Below are 16,264 nucleotides of genomic sequence, written 5' to 3'. Positions count from 1 at the left end.
TTGCAATTAGATTCATGTTTTGGAATTACAAAACAGGGCACCTAATAAAGCGTCCACTGAGTGTATATTCATGATCTTCTCCTGCTCTAAACCATCCTTTTCAAGGTTCTGAAGAGGGGTCTCATTTCCATAGATGCTGCCTGATTTGCTGAGTTCCTCCAGAATTTTGTGAGTGTCACTTTAAGGGGTTGACGTGTTGTGCTTTTAGAAATGCTTTTCTGCACACCACTGTTATAAAGCATGGTTAATTGATTTACTGTCACCTTTCTGTTAGCTTAAACCAGTACAGTCATTCTCTCTGACTGCTCTCATTAACAAGACATTTTTACCCACAGTGAAGAAGTCATTAGATTTTCCTTTTGTTTTTTCACACCATTCTTTGTAAACTCTAGAGACTGTGTATGTGAAAAATCCCCAGAGTTCAGCAGTTTCTGAGATACTCAAACCACTCCACCTAACACCAACAATTATTCCACAGTCAAAGTCACTTAGATAACATTTCTTCCCTATTCTGATATTTAGTCTGAGCAATAACTTATCTTCTTGACCATGTCTGCATTCTTTTATGCATTGAATAGCTGCCCCATGATTGGCTGATTTGATATTTGCATTTACGAGCTGGTGGACAGATGTAGCTAATAAAATGGCCACTAAGTGTTCATAAAACACAAATATCAAGAGGGATATAAAAAGTTGGTTAAGTGGTTAAATATATTGGTTAAAATATATTTTTATATATAAAATATATAAGTTCCGGAAATGAAATAATGAGAAAGTTTATTCTAGATAGCAATTCAATTGAGATCATGTAAGTATAGCTTTGGAATAAAAGGGGCAATTTCTGCAGATCTCCTAACAGACTGCAGGATAAAGAGGTTATAGATATGTAGACAAATCACAGAGAGAGGCAAGAGCAGTAGATGTGTATTAGTAATTGTACTTTTATTAGTAGCAGTAATAATTGGTGATTTCAACTAACTTTCTTAATATCAGTTGGAAACATAATAGTGTGAAAGGCTGGGAGGAATTGAAGTTGGTTTATTTATTGTTATGTATACAGAGATATAGTGAATAAATTTGTTTGTGTGCTAGCCGGCAGTTATGCCAAAAAATAAGTAGACTTTTGAGATCACTTAAAAGAAAATAGAATGCAGAATATATGTACAGTGGTGCTAGAAAGTTTCTGAACCCTATAGAATTTTCTTTATTTCTGCATAAATATGACCTAAAATGTGATCAGATCTTCATGTAAGTCCTAAAACTAGATAAAGAGAGCCTAATGAAATAAATAACACAAAAATATAATACTTGTTCATTTATTTATTGATAAAAATGATCTAATGTTACATGTATTTGTACTCCCTTCAAAACTAATCAATAAGCTTCAAGTCCTAGGCCGTAATACCTCCTTGTGCAACTGGATCCTCGATTTTCTCACTTGCAGACTCCAGGGAATTCAAGACAAGTCAAGTCAAGTCGCTTTATATTGTCATTTTGACCATAGACTGCTGGTACAGTACACAGTAAAAACAAAACAATGTTCCTCCAGGACCATGGTGCTACATGAAACAACACAAAACTACACTAGACTATAGACCTACACAGGACTACATGAAGTGCACAAAACAGTGCAGGGCAGTACAATAAATAATGAACAAGACAATAGGCACAGGAGAGGACAAATTACAATAATAAATGATGTAGATGTCAGTCTAGACTCTGGGTATTAACAACATCTTCTCTACAATCTCCATTTACTGGTGCACCACAAGGCTGTGTATTCAGCCCCTTGCTCGACTCACATTATACTTGTGACTGTGAAAATAAATACAGTTGCAATGTCATATTTAAGTTCACTATCACTGGCTGAATCAAAGGTGGTGATGAACTCACTTTCAAGGACTCTTCATCTCATGTTCTTGATACTTATTATTTATTTATGATTGTTATTTTGTTTGTTTTATTTATTTTTGTATTTGCATTGTTTGTTTACTTTTGCACATTAGTTGTTTGTCCATCTTGCTGTGTGCAATTTTTCATTGGTTCTATTATGTTTCTTTGTATTTACTGTGACTGTCCGCAAGTAAATGAATCTTAGGGTGATATAAATTTACTTTGAACTTTGAGAAGCAGTGGTGAGAGGTCAATAGGTGCCTTTTTAAAGAAATGCCCTGAAAATGTACATCGCATAGCCTCCTATGCAGTGTGTGGACAATGATGCAAAGACATGCTGGGACTCAATCAGAATTTTCATTATTTCAACATGCAGACCCAGAGTCACAGGTGTCTAGAAGCAGGGCAATAGTTTCAAAATAAGGGGTCGTTTGTCAGAACAAAGTTAAGGAGAAATTTCTTCACCCAGTCAGCAATTAATTTTTGTAATCCCCCTCCGATGGACTTTGAGACTCGACCTTTGAGTATATTCATGACACGAATCAATATATTCTTGGATATTAGGGGAACTTGTGTTGGCATGTGGCGAAGTGGTTAAGGCGTTCGTCTAGTGATTTGAAGGTCGCTAGTTCAAGCCTTGGCTGAGGCAGCGAGTGTGTCCTTGAGCAAGGCACTTAACCACACATTGCTCTGTGACGACACCGGTGCCAAGCTGTTTGGGTCCTTCCCTTGGACAACATCGGTGGCGTGGAGAGGGGAGACTCGCAGCATGGGCAACTGCTGGTCTTCCATACAACCTTGCCCAGGCCTGTGCCTTGGAAACCTTCCAAGGCACAAATCCATGGTCTCATGAGATTAATGGATGCCTATATTAGGGGAATAGAGGGATATGGGCCAGTATGTTAGGGAGTAGTCATGAGGGCCTGAATGGCTTACTGCTGCTTCATATTTTTATGTTCATCTCAGTAACTTAGTCGGTTCCAGAACTTAACCAAATCACAATGAAGGAATTGCTGTTCCCTCATGAGCTCTTCTCCCCATTTTACTAAATCTAAGTTATCAAAACCATCACGTTCAATCCTTTCCAGCAGGATGCTGGCCAGTCTTGCTGAAGGGTCTTGGCCAGAAATGTTAACTGTCCTTTTTTTCCATAGATGCTGCGTTCCTCCAGCATTTTGTGTGTGTGTGTGTGTGTGTGTCTTAATCATTTATTTAATTTTTTTTACTCCCTTCAGTTAGGTTAATGTATGAAATCCCCTCATACTTTGCCCATTTAGCCATTCTTTGTGCAAAATCTAAATCAGGTATCAGGGACAATGCCCCAGCTCTCACAGTGGATTCACTTTGGCAGGGGTTCTAAATACAGAAGAGAATGACTTAACTCATGTAACCCACAACCCCAAAGATGGAGATGAAAGAGCTTCAGTGGGTTTGCAGTTGTTCCCTGTGTAACTCTATCTTACACCAGATACTGCATCACACACAGATGAAGGGGAGGCTGGGTGGATACAAGAAGCTTCTTCATTCCACTTTAAACCTGTTATATTCTTTTTCCCAAGAAGACTAAACACCTCATTTCTCTTTAAACTTTATTGTGGATATTTACAGAACAGCACAGATATTAAAAACAAGACAATTAATGTAATTTAATTAACATACTTAATACATATATTAGTTCTGTCATTAATACATAGTTAAAAGTCTTCTTTGTACAAATTTGAGAACAATTATGTCCATTTCCTCCTAACCTCATTTTCATTCAAATTTCATTTCATTGAAATTTATTATTCATCTTCCATCATTTAAAAAAAAATTCCTATTTTAAGCATTGTTAGTCAGTTAAAATTCTAATATTGTAAAATGAAGCCAGCTGTGCTATAGTCTTCAATGGCAGGCTATGATAGAATTTGTCTACATGTCTAGCTCTATTCAACTTTTAGTGAAATTAATAATAATATATATCTTGCAGCACCCTGAATGTACACAATTACTTTTCATGTTCCAATTCCTAGCCTCATTCCTTTCAGCAAATCTTATTGACTTTACTTATTTTCAGAAGATAGTTCCAAAGGTATCTGGCAATTATCAGGACAAGCATCAACTACAGAGAGAAATTTGATTCAGTTCCCATGAATCAACTGCATGCTACTTGCAGTAAGAATCACAGGATGTATGCCCACTTAATCTGCTCATTCCCTCACCTACAGAGCTGTGACCAACTACAGCAGCCTAATGACTCTGATTCATTGGAGGTTAGCTAATTCATCTTCCTTCTCTTAATAGCTCTTTATAAATTTTAGGCAGTGAGATTTCCTATCGGATCACTAAAGAAACTTCAGTAATCTTTGCATGTCTATAGGTGTTGAATCAAATTCTACACAATTAAACACAATGTGCATAGGGAAAGGGTGGTTCACAAGTTTAAGATGTCAGTGCAGAGTAAAGGCAAGTTCTTCAATATGACCATCATCTCTGGCCCACTGTGAAGACTCATGGTAACAGCTTGCCTGAGCAGCTCATAAGGTTGTTATACTGCAGAAAATCCTGACAAGTCTAACACGAAGTTCCATTTGACAACCACAAAGTATCACTCGATTCTAATTTAGCCCAGCCCACAGCCACTAAAATTAATCTTATCAGCCCAATTCAACTCAGCTGATCATCATTAGCTCATGCTGATGATTAAACTTAAGAGCCTGTAAGCTTGAGGGTTCAATGTTACATTAGGCAAAATATTTAACTGCAAAGTTATTAGTTAAACCAGGAAATAGTCATTGGTATCAAAGAGGTACCCAGAGAATGACCAATTATTATTTTTGAATTGAAAGTGCTTGTCTCTGTTTACTTGTAACAGCAAATACAAAAACACAGCAACAATAATTTCAGCAATGAGTGATATTGGCAAAGGCTTTATGCTGGCAGCAGTATTTGTGTAACATTACTAAAGGCAACAAATATATACCAGACTTCCTGCTCCTATTCCCTAAAGAATCATCGTATTTAGCAGGAAGCATAGACAGTAAATTTTTATAGTTACAAGCCTTTCACTTGCTGTACACTTCATGACTGTGCTCAAGGCTATGTTCTTTTTTTAAACTATAGGTCAGCTTCAATCTCCAGTTTTTAATTTAAGTTAAAACAACATAATTTGTGGAAGCACCTCAGTGTGACAAATATGCGAAAAGTAGAATTGTTTACAATGATACAGCAGATTTAGAGAGGGTTCACAGCTTTACCTGACATAAGGTTGACAAAAACGAGACATACACATTAAGAGGATTGGATAATGAAGTTGGAAGTAAACTAAGGATTCCCTCTAAGATGTTAGATGCATTTCAATTTCAAAACTATGAGGACTGAAGCCAGAGTCTGGTGAAGAAAGGACAGGGTAAGTATGGGTTATAGTATTCCTAATAAAGAGAATGAAATAAATTTGTGTCTATTGAGGTTAAAGTAAAAATACTTCTTGCTTATTATTTTTTTCAGTCCTTAGCCGAGGTCTGAGTACCTGAGGCTAATTTGCACATTTAAGAAATAAATCATTGTTTTATCACATGAAAATCTATTCATGGTGTTTCATGCAACAATGTTACTTGTCTTGAAAATGTTTCTAAATTTGGCAATAATATTGAACTGTTCGATAACACTTAAAACAAATGACAGATTTCAGAAGAATATCCATTTAACATAAAGGTGAACCTAAGCATTTTGAAAGCTGGTTTGTTAGTGGGTGAAGTATGAGCATTCATTTTGTTATTAGAGGTGAGGATGAAGGTAATGATTTCTGTATGTAAAAACAAACTAAAGAGAAAGCCTGGAAATCTATGAAGCATTAACTGTTGATCAGAATTGTGGACAATTGACTTTCCAGAACCGAAAAAAGACAGCTACTGTTTTCAGAAAAGTAGGGAGGAGATTAACATGCAATAATTCAGTTATTAATCACTGAGAGGGAAATTGAAGTTTAAAATGTGTCTGATTTGGAAGCAAGTTTAGATTTCTTAAATATGTTATGAATGGTAATAAATGGTTTGAAGTAATTAAAGAGCAGAATGAAGTAGAAGCAATTATTTTAACAAGATGTAGTAATGATTTGGTGACATTGAGAATGATAAAATGTGGTTTTGATGACATGAGCTACATGGAAGATTACACTTAGAATTTTAACTTTAGATGTATTTAAATACATCTACAATAAGGATAGCAATATACAATATTGAGGTGTGTTGCTTTGAAAAGAAATGCTATATTAGACCACAATAGGACACAAGTCTCAATCAGTAACCCACAGACAACATCTCATACAGGAAAGCATTTGTAGGGAGGTTAAGACACCATCTGACAAAAATAAACCTTTGGTACAGTAGCATTAATTTTGTCAAACATCTGAGCGGTTGGTATTACAGCAGCATTGGGAGAGGTCTATGAACAGGCTCATGCCAGGTTGCTGTTTGCAGTAGTAAAAGCATAATGGAGAAAAACCTAACAAATACCTTAAAAGCGATATTTATTGTAACCGTCGTGCATCAGGCAGTGTCCATGAAAAAATTACTTTTGTTTTTCTTGCGTTTGGTTTTGGCAGAGGACGTATGAAGTTCCAGTGATTCCAAACGGAAAGGCCTTGGTGTCGGCATATCAGATGGCTGGGTTGGAGACACTGTATTTAGATTGGAGATAGTGTGGGAAGATGACCCATTGTTAAGAGACACATTATGCATAGATGTCTGATTGTGCACTGTTACAGGAGAGAATAAAATAATATGAAAAATTGTTTGATGCAACACAGTGATACTGATTTAAATAATCTTAGCTACACAAGTTGTTTACAAGAGGGAAAATATACTGTACATCAGGAGAGTTTGGCCATTTTAATTACAGGTGTATTCTTAGCTAAGTTCCATATGATTGACTCAATTAATATAAATATAATCTTACACTGAAAAGTTTTCTTTTTAAAAAAATTAACAAAATGATTTGGAGATTAAATCCAGTAGCCACATTGCTCATTTTATGTGTCAGCAGGTAATTTGAAATTGCTTAACGTTCAAACTTATAAATCTGCCAGAGAAATCACAAAACAAAAGCGAGTTGGTCACTGACACTTCCTTTGGGGATTTTAATATGATCCCAAGTCTGCTGATGAAAAAAGACATTACCCCAGGTCTAAACCAATCAATTTTGCATTTAGAACTGATGCACTTTTTCTTTTAACTTCTGGGAGAATTTATGTATTTGATATAATTCTAACATTAAAGATATATAACTATATCACTGTCTGATTTTTTTTTATCTTCTGTGGAATTGTACACCCAATTTTTGCACATGTTCAGAGGGTTCAAAGGAGGTTCACAAAAGCAATTCCAGGATTGAACAACTTGTCATATGAAAAGTGTTTGATGGCTCTAGGCCAGTATTCACTAGATTTCATTAGAATGAGGGGTGACCTAATTGAAGCCTATCGAATGGTGAAAGGCCTTGATAGAATGGATATAGAGAGGATTTTTCCTATGGTGTAGTCTAGGACCAGAGGACACAGCCTCAGATTAGAGGGGTGTTTTAGAACGAAGATGAGGAGCAATTTCTTTAGCCAGAAAGTGGTGAATCTGTGGAATTTGTTGCCACAGGCAGTTCTGGAGGTCTTTATGTATATTTAAGGCAGAGGTTGATTTTTTTCTTGATTGGTCAGGGCATGAAGGGATACAGAGAGAAGGCAGGATCTTGGGGCTGAGAGGGAAAATGGATTGGCCATGATGAAATAGTGGAGCAGACTCGATGGCCAAATGGCCTAAGTCTGCTCCTGTATTTTATGGTCTTATAAGTGAGGACATTTGATGATCACCTGAGCTGAGTAAGTTTTAAATGTGCTTGAACAATTGTAAAAAGACAACTTTCAGTCTTCTATGTAATTTATTGTCATTATCGTTGTACAATTGCAGACATCCCACCTCTCTCGGAAATTCCGGGAGTCTCCTGCATATTGATGGCAGCTCCCTGACACCCGCAAATTATATACAATATCCTGGAAATTGATTTTTTTGAGAGGGACAGCAAGAGCGGGAGCGGGATCGAGAGTGGGATTGAGAGCGAGCATCCCGATTGGTCTCTCTTTGTGCTAAGTAGACCTATCAGTTTTCTCTGTGGGCGGGCTTTACGGTCGACCTCTGTCTCTCCATCAGTTCAGTCTCGTGTCCTGCAATGCCATGGCAGAGTGTTTCAAAAAAATATACAAAACGTATTTCACCCCAGACTACACTAAAGTGTACCCCTGCCTAATAGGGGTCAAAAATACTGACAGTGTTGCTCACTGCACTGTTTGCAACGGTGACTTTTCTATTGCCCAAATAACTGTAAAAGACATGTTGAGGTGAGGTTAACAGGTGTAAATCATTCATTAGCATAGCTAACGTTACTTAAACTAGCTGGCTAGCAGCTAAGGAACCACTCTATTGATGTCCTACGTGATGAGGCCAAACTCCCTGTAGACGTGCTTAAAGTTGTAATAGAATGAAAAAAACGACTCCATGACAGAGATAGCAGAGTCAAGGGATATGGGGAGAAGGCAGGAACAGGTACTGATGTGGATGATCAGCCATGATCACAGTGAATGGCGGTGCTGGCTTGAAGGGCCGAATGGCCTACTCCTGCACCTATTGTCTATTGATAATGTAATATAAGTACAGATATAGCAAAAAACTATGGCTACTCATCAACCAAGACAGCAGCAATTGTGAACGTGGCACTGGAACCTGAATGTTCAGAGGATCTGCACAAGTTCATCTGGACAGAAAAAAGGCCATACAGTATTTTGGTTGATGAAAGCAACGATATCATGTGTGAGAAGGAATGTGCCATTTTAGCTAGGTACTAGAATGAAACACAGGATTAGGTAACAGTTGGATTTGTAGGCATGCCAGTGTGCAATGATGCCAAAGCTGAAAACATATTCAACTGCATTGCATCATCCATGCATGACAAAGGCGTTGAATGGTCTAGTCGTGTAGGATTTAGCAGTGACAACTGCAATGTGACGATTGGCAAAAACAACTCTGTCTTATCAAGAGTGAAAGCACAGGCCCATCATATTTACAGCGTTGGCTGTCCAAGTCACCTGGTCAATATTTGTGCCAAAACTGCTGCTAAGGAGCTCTCAATGTCACCTGAAGAACTGCTCATTGACATCTACTACTACTTTGAAAAAAGTTCGAAACGAAGAGAAGACCTAAAACAGTTTCAAGAGTTCTGCAATGTTGCCCAGCAGAGAGTACAAAAGCATTGTCCTACATGCTGACTTTCTTTAGGAAAAGGTTTGGACCATCTGCTCCACCAATGGCCAGCCTTTATTTCATATTTTGAGTCTAAGAGTGAGAATCAGAAGTCATCTCATATTCAGAAGAGGCTGAAAGACCCCCAAATGAAAACATACACATGCTTTCTCCATAATGTCACACAATATTTTGACAAATTCAGTTTGATTTTTCAAAACAAGGCAGCTCTCCTCTTCAAGTTGGATCAGAGTGTAGAAGAGCTCCTGCATGACATAGCAAGCAGATTTATTGAGCCAAAGGTATTGAGAGAGCAGAACATTCAGGAGATAGATGTGAGTAACCCTGAAATTCATCGCCCAGATGAAGAGCTTTTTACTGGGTACCTGGCAAGGAGGCAGTTGCTAAGCGAGGAAGCACAAGAGATCCCCAATTACAAGACAAAGCAGTTCTTCACAGATGCCCGAGCATTCTATGTCAGGTGCTTTCAAAAATTACTTATAATTTAAGAGATAAATATGTAACATTTCCGAATATTTGGCGCCCTTATTTACAAAAGATAGGATGGCATATTTAAGTGCTCCGATAAAGATCTTGGTCCCTTGGGGAAAGTAACGAATAAGTATACCAAATTTATTTTGAACTCCATGGAGCATGTGGAAACCTTCCAATACCCAGGCAGTTCTTCTTTTTTTTTTCTTCTCCTTTTTTAGGTAGGAATATATGGGGGGGGGGAGGGTTAAGGGGAGGGGGGAGGGTAGACACTATCTTTTCATGTATTCATTTTGAAAATTCAATAAAAATTATATTTAAAAAAAAACCTTGGAGAAATTCCCAATGAGAGACCAAATCTTGAAAAATCTGTCAGTGGTCAGTACAGAGAGCCAAGATGAGGTGAATCCAGACCAGATTTTGACTTTGGCAGAGAGATTTCCAAATGTGATCAAGGCAGATGCAAGAGAACAGCTCCACTTGGAAGTCCTGGATTATGTCTCAATTAACCTTGAAGGACTGGTGCCAAAGTACAAAAGTTTGCCAGTTGATGAGTTCTGGGGGAAGCTGTCCAATGTAAAATCTGTGAGCACAGGGCAGTTGAGATTCAAAGAGCTCTGCCAGTTGATGAAGCTGCTTTTGGTGCTGCCAAATTCTATTTGTGATGTAGAAAGGGCATTCAGCTTGGTGTGTCACATTAAGACAGAATTCAGAAGTCAGCTGTCTCACAAAACACTTACGAATCTGATGTCTTGCAAAATTAACAAATTTATTGACACAGACTGCTATAAGGTTGAGACTCCCAGCAAAATGCTGAAATCTGCCAAGCAAGCCACATCACAGTGCAAGGAAAGTTTGCAAAAGAAATAAAAGAGCTATTTGCATCAGCATTTAGCTATTAGCATTGAGACTGCCAACAAAATACTCAACAAGGAATATATATATGTGAGTGTGTGTAAATAGTTTCAATATGTGATCAAATAAATTGTTGTTTTCTTTCATAATCAAATGTCCTGTATACATGCACCCTTGGAGGTCGACCCGGGGGGCGGGGGATATGGTGTTGCAAGGGGAGGGGCAGGGGTGCTACCTCCCTGAAATGGTGGTGATACCTCCCTGAAATTAGTTTTTGCGGGGTGGGATGTCTGCAATTAAAAAGCTTGATTAGCTATTTCAAGAAGTAGGTACAGATGAACTACTTTGCTTTGTACTCAGATTAAACTAAAATAACATGAGTATGCAGTTACATTTATGATGATTATGATCCCAGTAGTATCATTGTTATTATAATAAATACTTATTTCCAGATTTGTTTAATTAACTGCATTCTGGCTTGCAGCTGCCACAGTGGGATTTGAAATTTAAGTTTCTAGGCCAATGACAATATCAACAATCACTGTGCGTATACTCAATTTCAAATCAATTGGTTTATAAACTGTAATCTGAGCCCAATTCAGCCAGGTCTAATTATCAAGCATTAAGTGCTGGTAAAAATTGAAGACCATCTTTTTAGGAAGCAACTTTTTCATTCACCTCAAACATGTTCAATTTATTTAAAAATTGACTGTCCATTTACAACAGCAGACTAAACAGGACACTGTGTAGGCTTACAGGAATGATATCAATAAGATGAGAAAATTTACGTATGTTGCTGGGACATGAGGACCTCATTTATAGAAAAAGGACTTTATTCTAGGAGTGTTGGAGAATGAAGGGACATTTGATAGAGGTATACAAAATTATGAGGGATATAGTTAGGGGAAATGCCAGCAAGCTTTCTTTCACTGAGATGGGGTGAGACTAGGTTATAGGTTAAGGGTTTAAGATGAAATATTTAAGGGAAACCTGAAAGGGAACTTCTTCACTCAGAGGGTGGTGAGAGTGTGGAATATGTTGCCAGTGAAAGTAGCAGATATGTGTTTGATTTCAATATTTAAGAGACATTTGGACAAGAGGGATACAGAGGGCTATGGTCTAGGTGTGGGTTAATGGGACTAAACAGAATAATGGTTTGGCACAAACTGGATAGGCCAAAGGTCCTATTTTTGTGCTGCAGCGTTCCATGGATCTTTAAGTGTGTACACAGAGAACCACTCAATTTTAAATGGTATTGGCAGGAGAAGTTGGGAAACAGAATTCAAAGATTCAAAGACTCAAAAGTACATTCATTATCAAAGTACCCATGCAATATACAGCACTGAGGTTCATCTTCCCAGACCAGCCATGAAACAAAGATGTAGTGCAGTAAAGCAGGAAGCATACCTTGTGATTCAAGCAATCATAAAAGTTGCTCTTTATTTGTTCCCGGAATCTCAGCTTTAGTCAGATAGATCACCTGACCATGATTTCTCAGGACATTTATTTGTTTACATTTGGAAGGGGGCTATGTTCGTGGAATAGCTTGCTGATTGCTGAGCTGGCCACTTTAAATGCACTCACTTCTAGGCAATGCTGATCACCAAGTGAAATCACCTTTACACCCATGGTTGCTCTCACCATTCAGCAGTTGAGTGTTGCTGAGGACTTTCAGGGTAGCAGGATGGCTGAACGGCAAGGGGAATATTACTATGTCAGAGAGACAATAGGCTTTGCAATGATCAAGAACAAAATCTATCTCTTTACAGTTTTTCTCAGTTGCCCAGACACTTTGATCAAGCCAGCAGCACATGGGTCAATTCTAAACTCCATATGAGCAAAACAGCAAGCACCTCAGTACAACAGTCAATTATTTCTCACTGCATGTACACAAGTCTCAATGCCAATGAACTTTCTGTAAAACACCAGATACAATAGACATCAGAAGACACAAAAATCAATTGGAAGTGTCAGGTCAAGCAAAGCATAATAAATGCCATAGCTGACAGCAATCAACCCCAAATTAATGACTCAAAGTGGCTCCATTTGTAAGGAGTTAATCAATCATTGCAAATCTGTCGGAGACAATAATCAACCTTGTCGGAGACAAGAATGTGAGGGAGGGATGTTGTAGGACAAAGAGTATCAGTCCAGGTACCAAATTCAAAGTAAATTTCTTACCAAAGTACTTATATATCATCATATACAACCTTGAGAAAAATTTTCCTGCAGGCATACTCAATAAGTCCAATAACCATGCCAGAGAGGTTCAAACATTACCATGTGTGTAGCCATATCAAATACTGGTGGTCTGACATGCATTTCAGCGAGTAGGTCATATAACACCCAGATGGAATTTAATGCTGGGAAATGTTTCATTTTGGTAGGCAGAATGAAAAATGCAATATAAATGAGTGGACATTATCTAAAAGGGATCAAAGGGAGATATACGTGGACAGTTTATTGAAAGTAGAAGTAAGGATAAGGAAGTGGTTAAAAAATGTATCTTGGATCCTGCGCTTTATAAGCAGAGATACAGAGTACAAGAGACAGCCCTTTAGTAAAAAAATAGATCTGACTACAACTGCAGTGGTGTAGTCCAATTCTGGGGCCATGGTTTAGAAAATATATGAAGGCTTTGAAGAAAGTGTGTAAGGGATTTATCAAAATGATTATATGGATGATTGACTTTCATACTTGGATAGCCTGGGGAAGCTGTGCTCCTTAGCACAGAAAGGGCTTTCAGGAGATTTGATAGGGATATTTAAAATCATGATGGATATAGACAACTCAGAAACTATTCCCATAGGAGAAGGGAGCCAAGAAATGGAACAAACAATAAAGGCAGTTGGCATGAGGAAAAGTATTTTTTCTGTGGTGAATTATGAGGGTCTTTGATCCACTGCTAGGGGTGGTAATGGAAGCAGATTGAATTGTAGTATTCAAAAGGGGGCTGGATAATTATCTGAAAGGAAAGAAATTGCAAGGTTGTGGGGATAGGGTGGGGGAGATGTCTGTCTGTCTGTATCTTGTTTTACGGCGGTTGGCATCCAGCTTAATGATGCATTACCGCCACCTTCTGCTCCAGAATGTGCACTAGACATACATTCTAAATCCCTTCACCCAATCACACACACACACACACACACACACACACACACACACACACACACACAAACCTACACTTCACCTTCCCATCTTTGACCATCCTAGTATCCTATTCCTGTTTATTCGTCATATTCTATAAAAAACCCCTGTACCCCTTAAAAACACTAAAAATACCCGGACTTGTGCTCTCTCACCCATGCCCAGCAACCCTTTTAATGTGAATTCCTGCATCCCCAACTCCCTTAATTTATTTCTCATCATCTCTCTCTGTATCCCATACTTCCTGCAACACAAAACTACATGTTCTACTGACTCCTCTTCCTGACATTCCTCACACAATCCTGTCTGGTGTTTCCCTATCATTTTCAATGTTTTGTTTAATGCACAATGCCCCAGCCTTAACCTAGTCCACACAATTTCTTCTCTTCTGTTTCCATTACCTACCCTAGTAACTTTTGTATTTGATATAAATACCTCCCTTTCCCCTCCCTGTCCCATCTTTCTTGCCACATTCGGTTGACTTTTTCCCCGATTACACACTTAACCTCTGCTTTACTGATACTAATGTGCATTTCCACATTTCTTTCTTTAACGCCCTCTTTGTCAACTCATCCACCCTCTCATTCCCCTTCACCCCTACATGTGCTGGAACCCATAGAGATTTTACCTGACCTCCCTGATTTGCAATTCTTGTAACTAACTGAAGGACTTCATAAAGTACATCTTGCTGACTGTTTGTGTGAAAAGACCTTAAACTTGCTAGAACTGAGGATGAATCTGAACATATCAATGCTTTGGCTTGTCTGGCTTTCTGCACCCATTGCAACGCAACCAACACTGCCAGCATCTCCACTGTAAACACCCCTAACTTATTAGATGTTCTTCTGCTGATTCCAATTTCTTTTGCTGGTATTACCACCCCAAACCCTGTCACTCCTGTTTCTGGGGGAGATGGATGAGCTGGATTGAGCTCTATGAGCTGAATAGCCCCTTACCACGTTGTAACTATTCTATGATTCTGTAATTCAGCTGAATTCTGTTACACTCTTTTACCACTATTCAAAATATTTTCTTGCTTAGAAAAGTGACCTGGATCTGATCCTGACCTCACATGCTGTCTGTATAGAATATGCAAATTCTCCCTGTGCCCCATGGGTTTTCTCCAGGTTCTCCATTTTCCACCAACATCCCAAGGATGTGCTGGTAGATTAATTGACATATGAGTAAGGATAGGTAAAAAAAAAAATTTGGAGGGATAGTCAATGGGAATGCATTGAGATCTAAACATATGTCTGCCATACATTTACTGTGCTTGATCAGTGTCACAAGAAAATATGAGGGAAAAAAATCAATGTGAAAATATTTAAAAAATAAGAAAATATTCAAGATAGCTTGACTCCTCTGCCAACCTTCTAAGAAAGCTACCGGACCTCATTCTATCCAAATAATTCCCTATGTATTTGCAACTCCTGACTACTGCCTTGGTGATCCCTCAATATTACAGTTTTCTGAAGCCAGTCTGCTTACAAAACAAGACCAGAACCCAGAGTTGTCTGGTTCCATGACCAACATGATTGTCAGAGATCACAAGCATCGTCTACAGTAATTTCCCCACTGATACTAAAGTTTACTCAGTACAGTGTTCTCTTCCTGATGCTGGGGCTCAGTCATAATACCATTTGACCGCAAGCTCAATCATGACAAACCTTAAGTCACTTTTCCAATCTACAAAGTAAGAGGTTAATATAATTGTTATTAGTACCGTTTGTAGAACCACTCTATTCTAATTATTCTATATCAATTCAATCAGTAAGGTACTGCAAATTGCTTGGGAGATGCAGCTATAAATCATGAGTTAATACAAATGTGAGGTAGATTTCAAACTGTTTTCAACAGCCTTGAAATTAGTTCAGCTGCATAAACAAACAGCATCATCTTTAAAGAAAGAAGACCATCGGCTAATAACAGCTAAGGGATATGTTTTGGAAATCTGCACGAGCATGAAATATTTGCAAAAGCATAGGACAAACTTGTAGACATTAAGAGCTATATTAACTAGACTACGTGGAAATACGATCAAAGATCTTAAGATCATGTTAAGATCAGAGATCATGATGATTGGCGTCAGTGGGTATAGGTATGCTAGCAGCTAATCTGAAGCATGTGGGGACAGCAGCCTGGATGAGTGAAGTGTGGAAGATGTCCACCCATTCTTAATGTGAACCTCCCATGATAACACCTCCACCTACTAACCCACCCCACCAGCACTTTATCATTTCCTGTCAGTCACCTTATGTACAGACACTCCTGTATCTAGCATCATTGAATTAGATATAATCAATCTATGGAGCTAAACTATCTTGTGTATATATATATATATTTATTGTGTTCTTTTATTATTGTGTTATTTATCTTGGTGTGTTTTTTTCTATATATATGCTGCCTCAGATCCGGAGTAACAATTATTTTTTTGTTCTTCTTTACACTGGAAGTGGCATTAAACAAACTTGAATCTTGAAGATGTTTTACCTTCTTTGTGACAAAGATCAAGCAAGGTTCCCGACTGGTTATTTATAGTCATAGTCATACTTTATTGATCCCGGGGGAACTGGATTTTCGTTACAGTTGCTCCAAAAATAATAAATAGTAATAAA

The 16,264-nt window shown here is 38.1% G+C and overlaps 1 protein-coding gene across 1 annotated transcript in view; it reads right to left on the bottom strand.

The window, feature by feature from the left end:
* Positions 1–3,658: 3,658 nt before the first annotated feature.
* The window catches only part of kif17 (kinesin family member 17), a 72,385-nt gene continuing 59,779 nt past the window's right edge, over positions 3,659–16,264 (bottom strand). The window contains exon 14 of the mRNA XM_063033519.1: positions 3,659–6,628. Within this exon, the coding sequence (XP_062889589.1) occupies positions 6,420–6,628 (209 nt within the window). The 3' untranslated portion in view covers positions 3,659–6,419. The remainder of the gene's footprint in view (positions 6,629–16,264) is intronic.

Source organism: Mobula hypostoma, chromosome 25 (genome assembly GCF_963921235.1).
Source record: "Mobula hypostoma chromosome 25, sMobHyp1.1, whole genome shotgun sequence".
NCBI classification, from domain to species: Eukaryota; Metazoa; Chordata; class Chondrichthyes; order Myliobatiformes; family Myliobatidae; genus Mobula; species Mobula hypostoma.
This window is presented reverse-complemented; position numbering and strand designations above follow the sequence as displayed.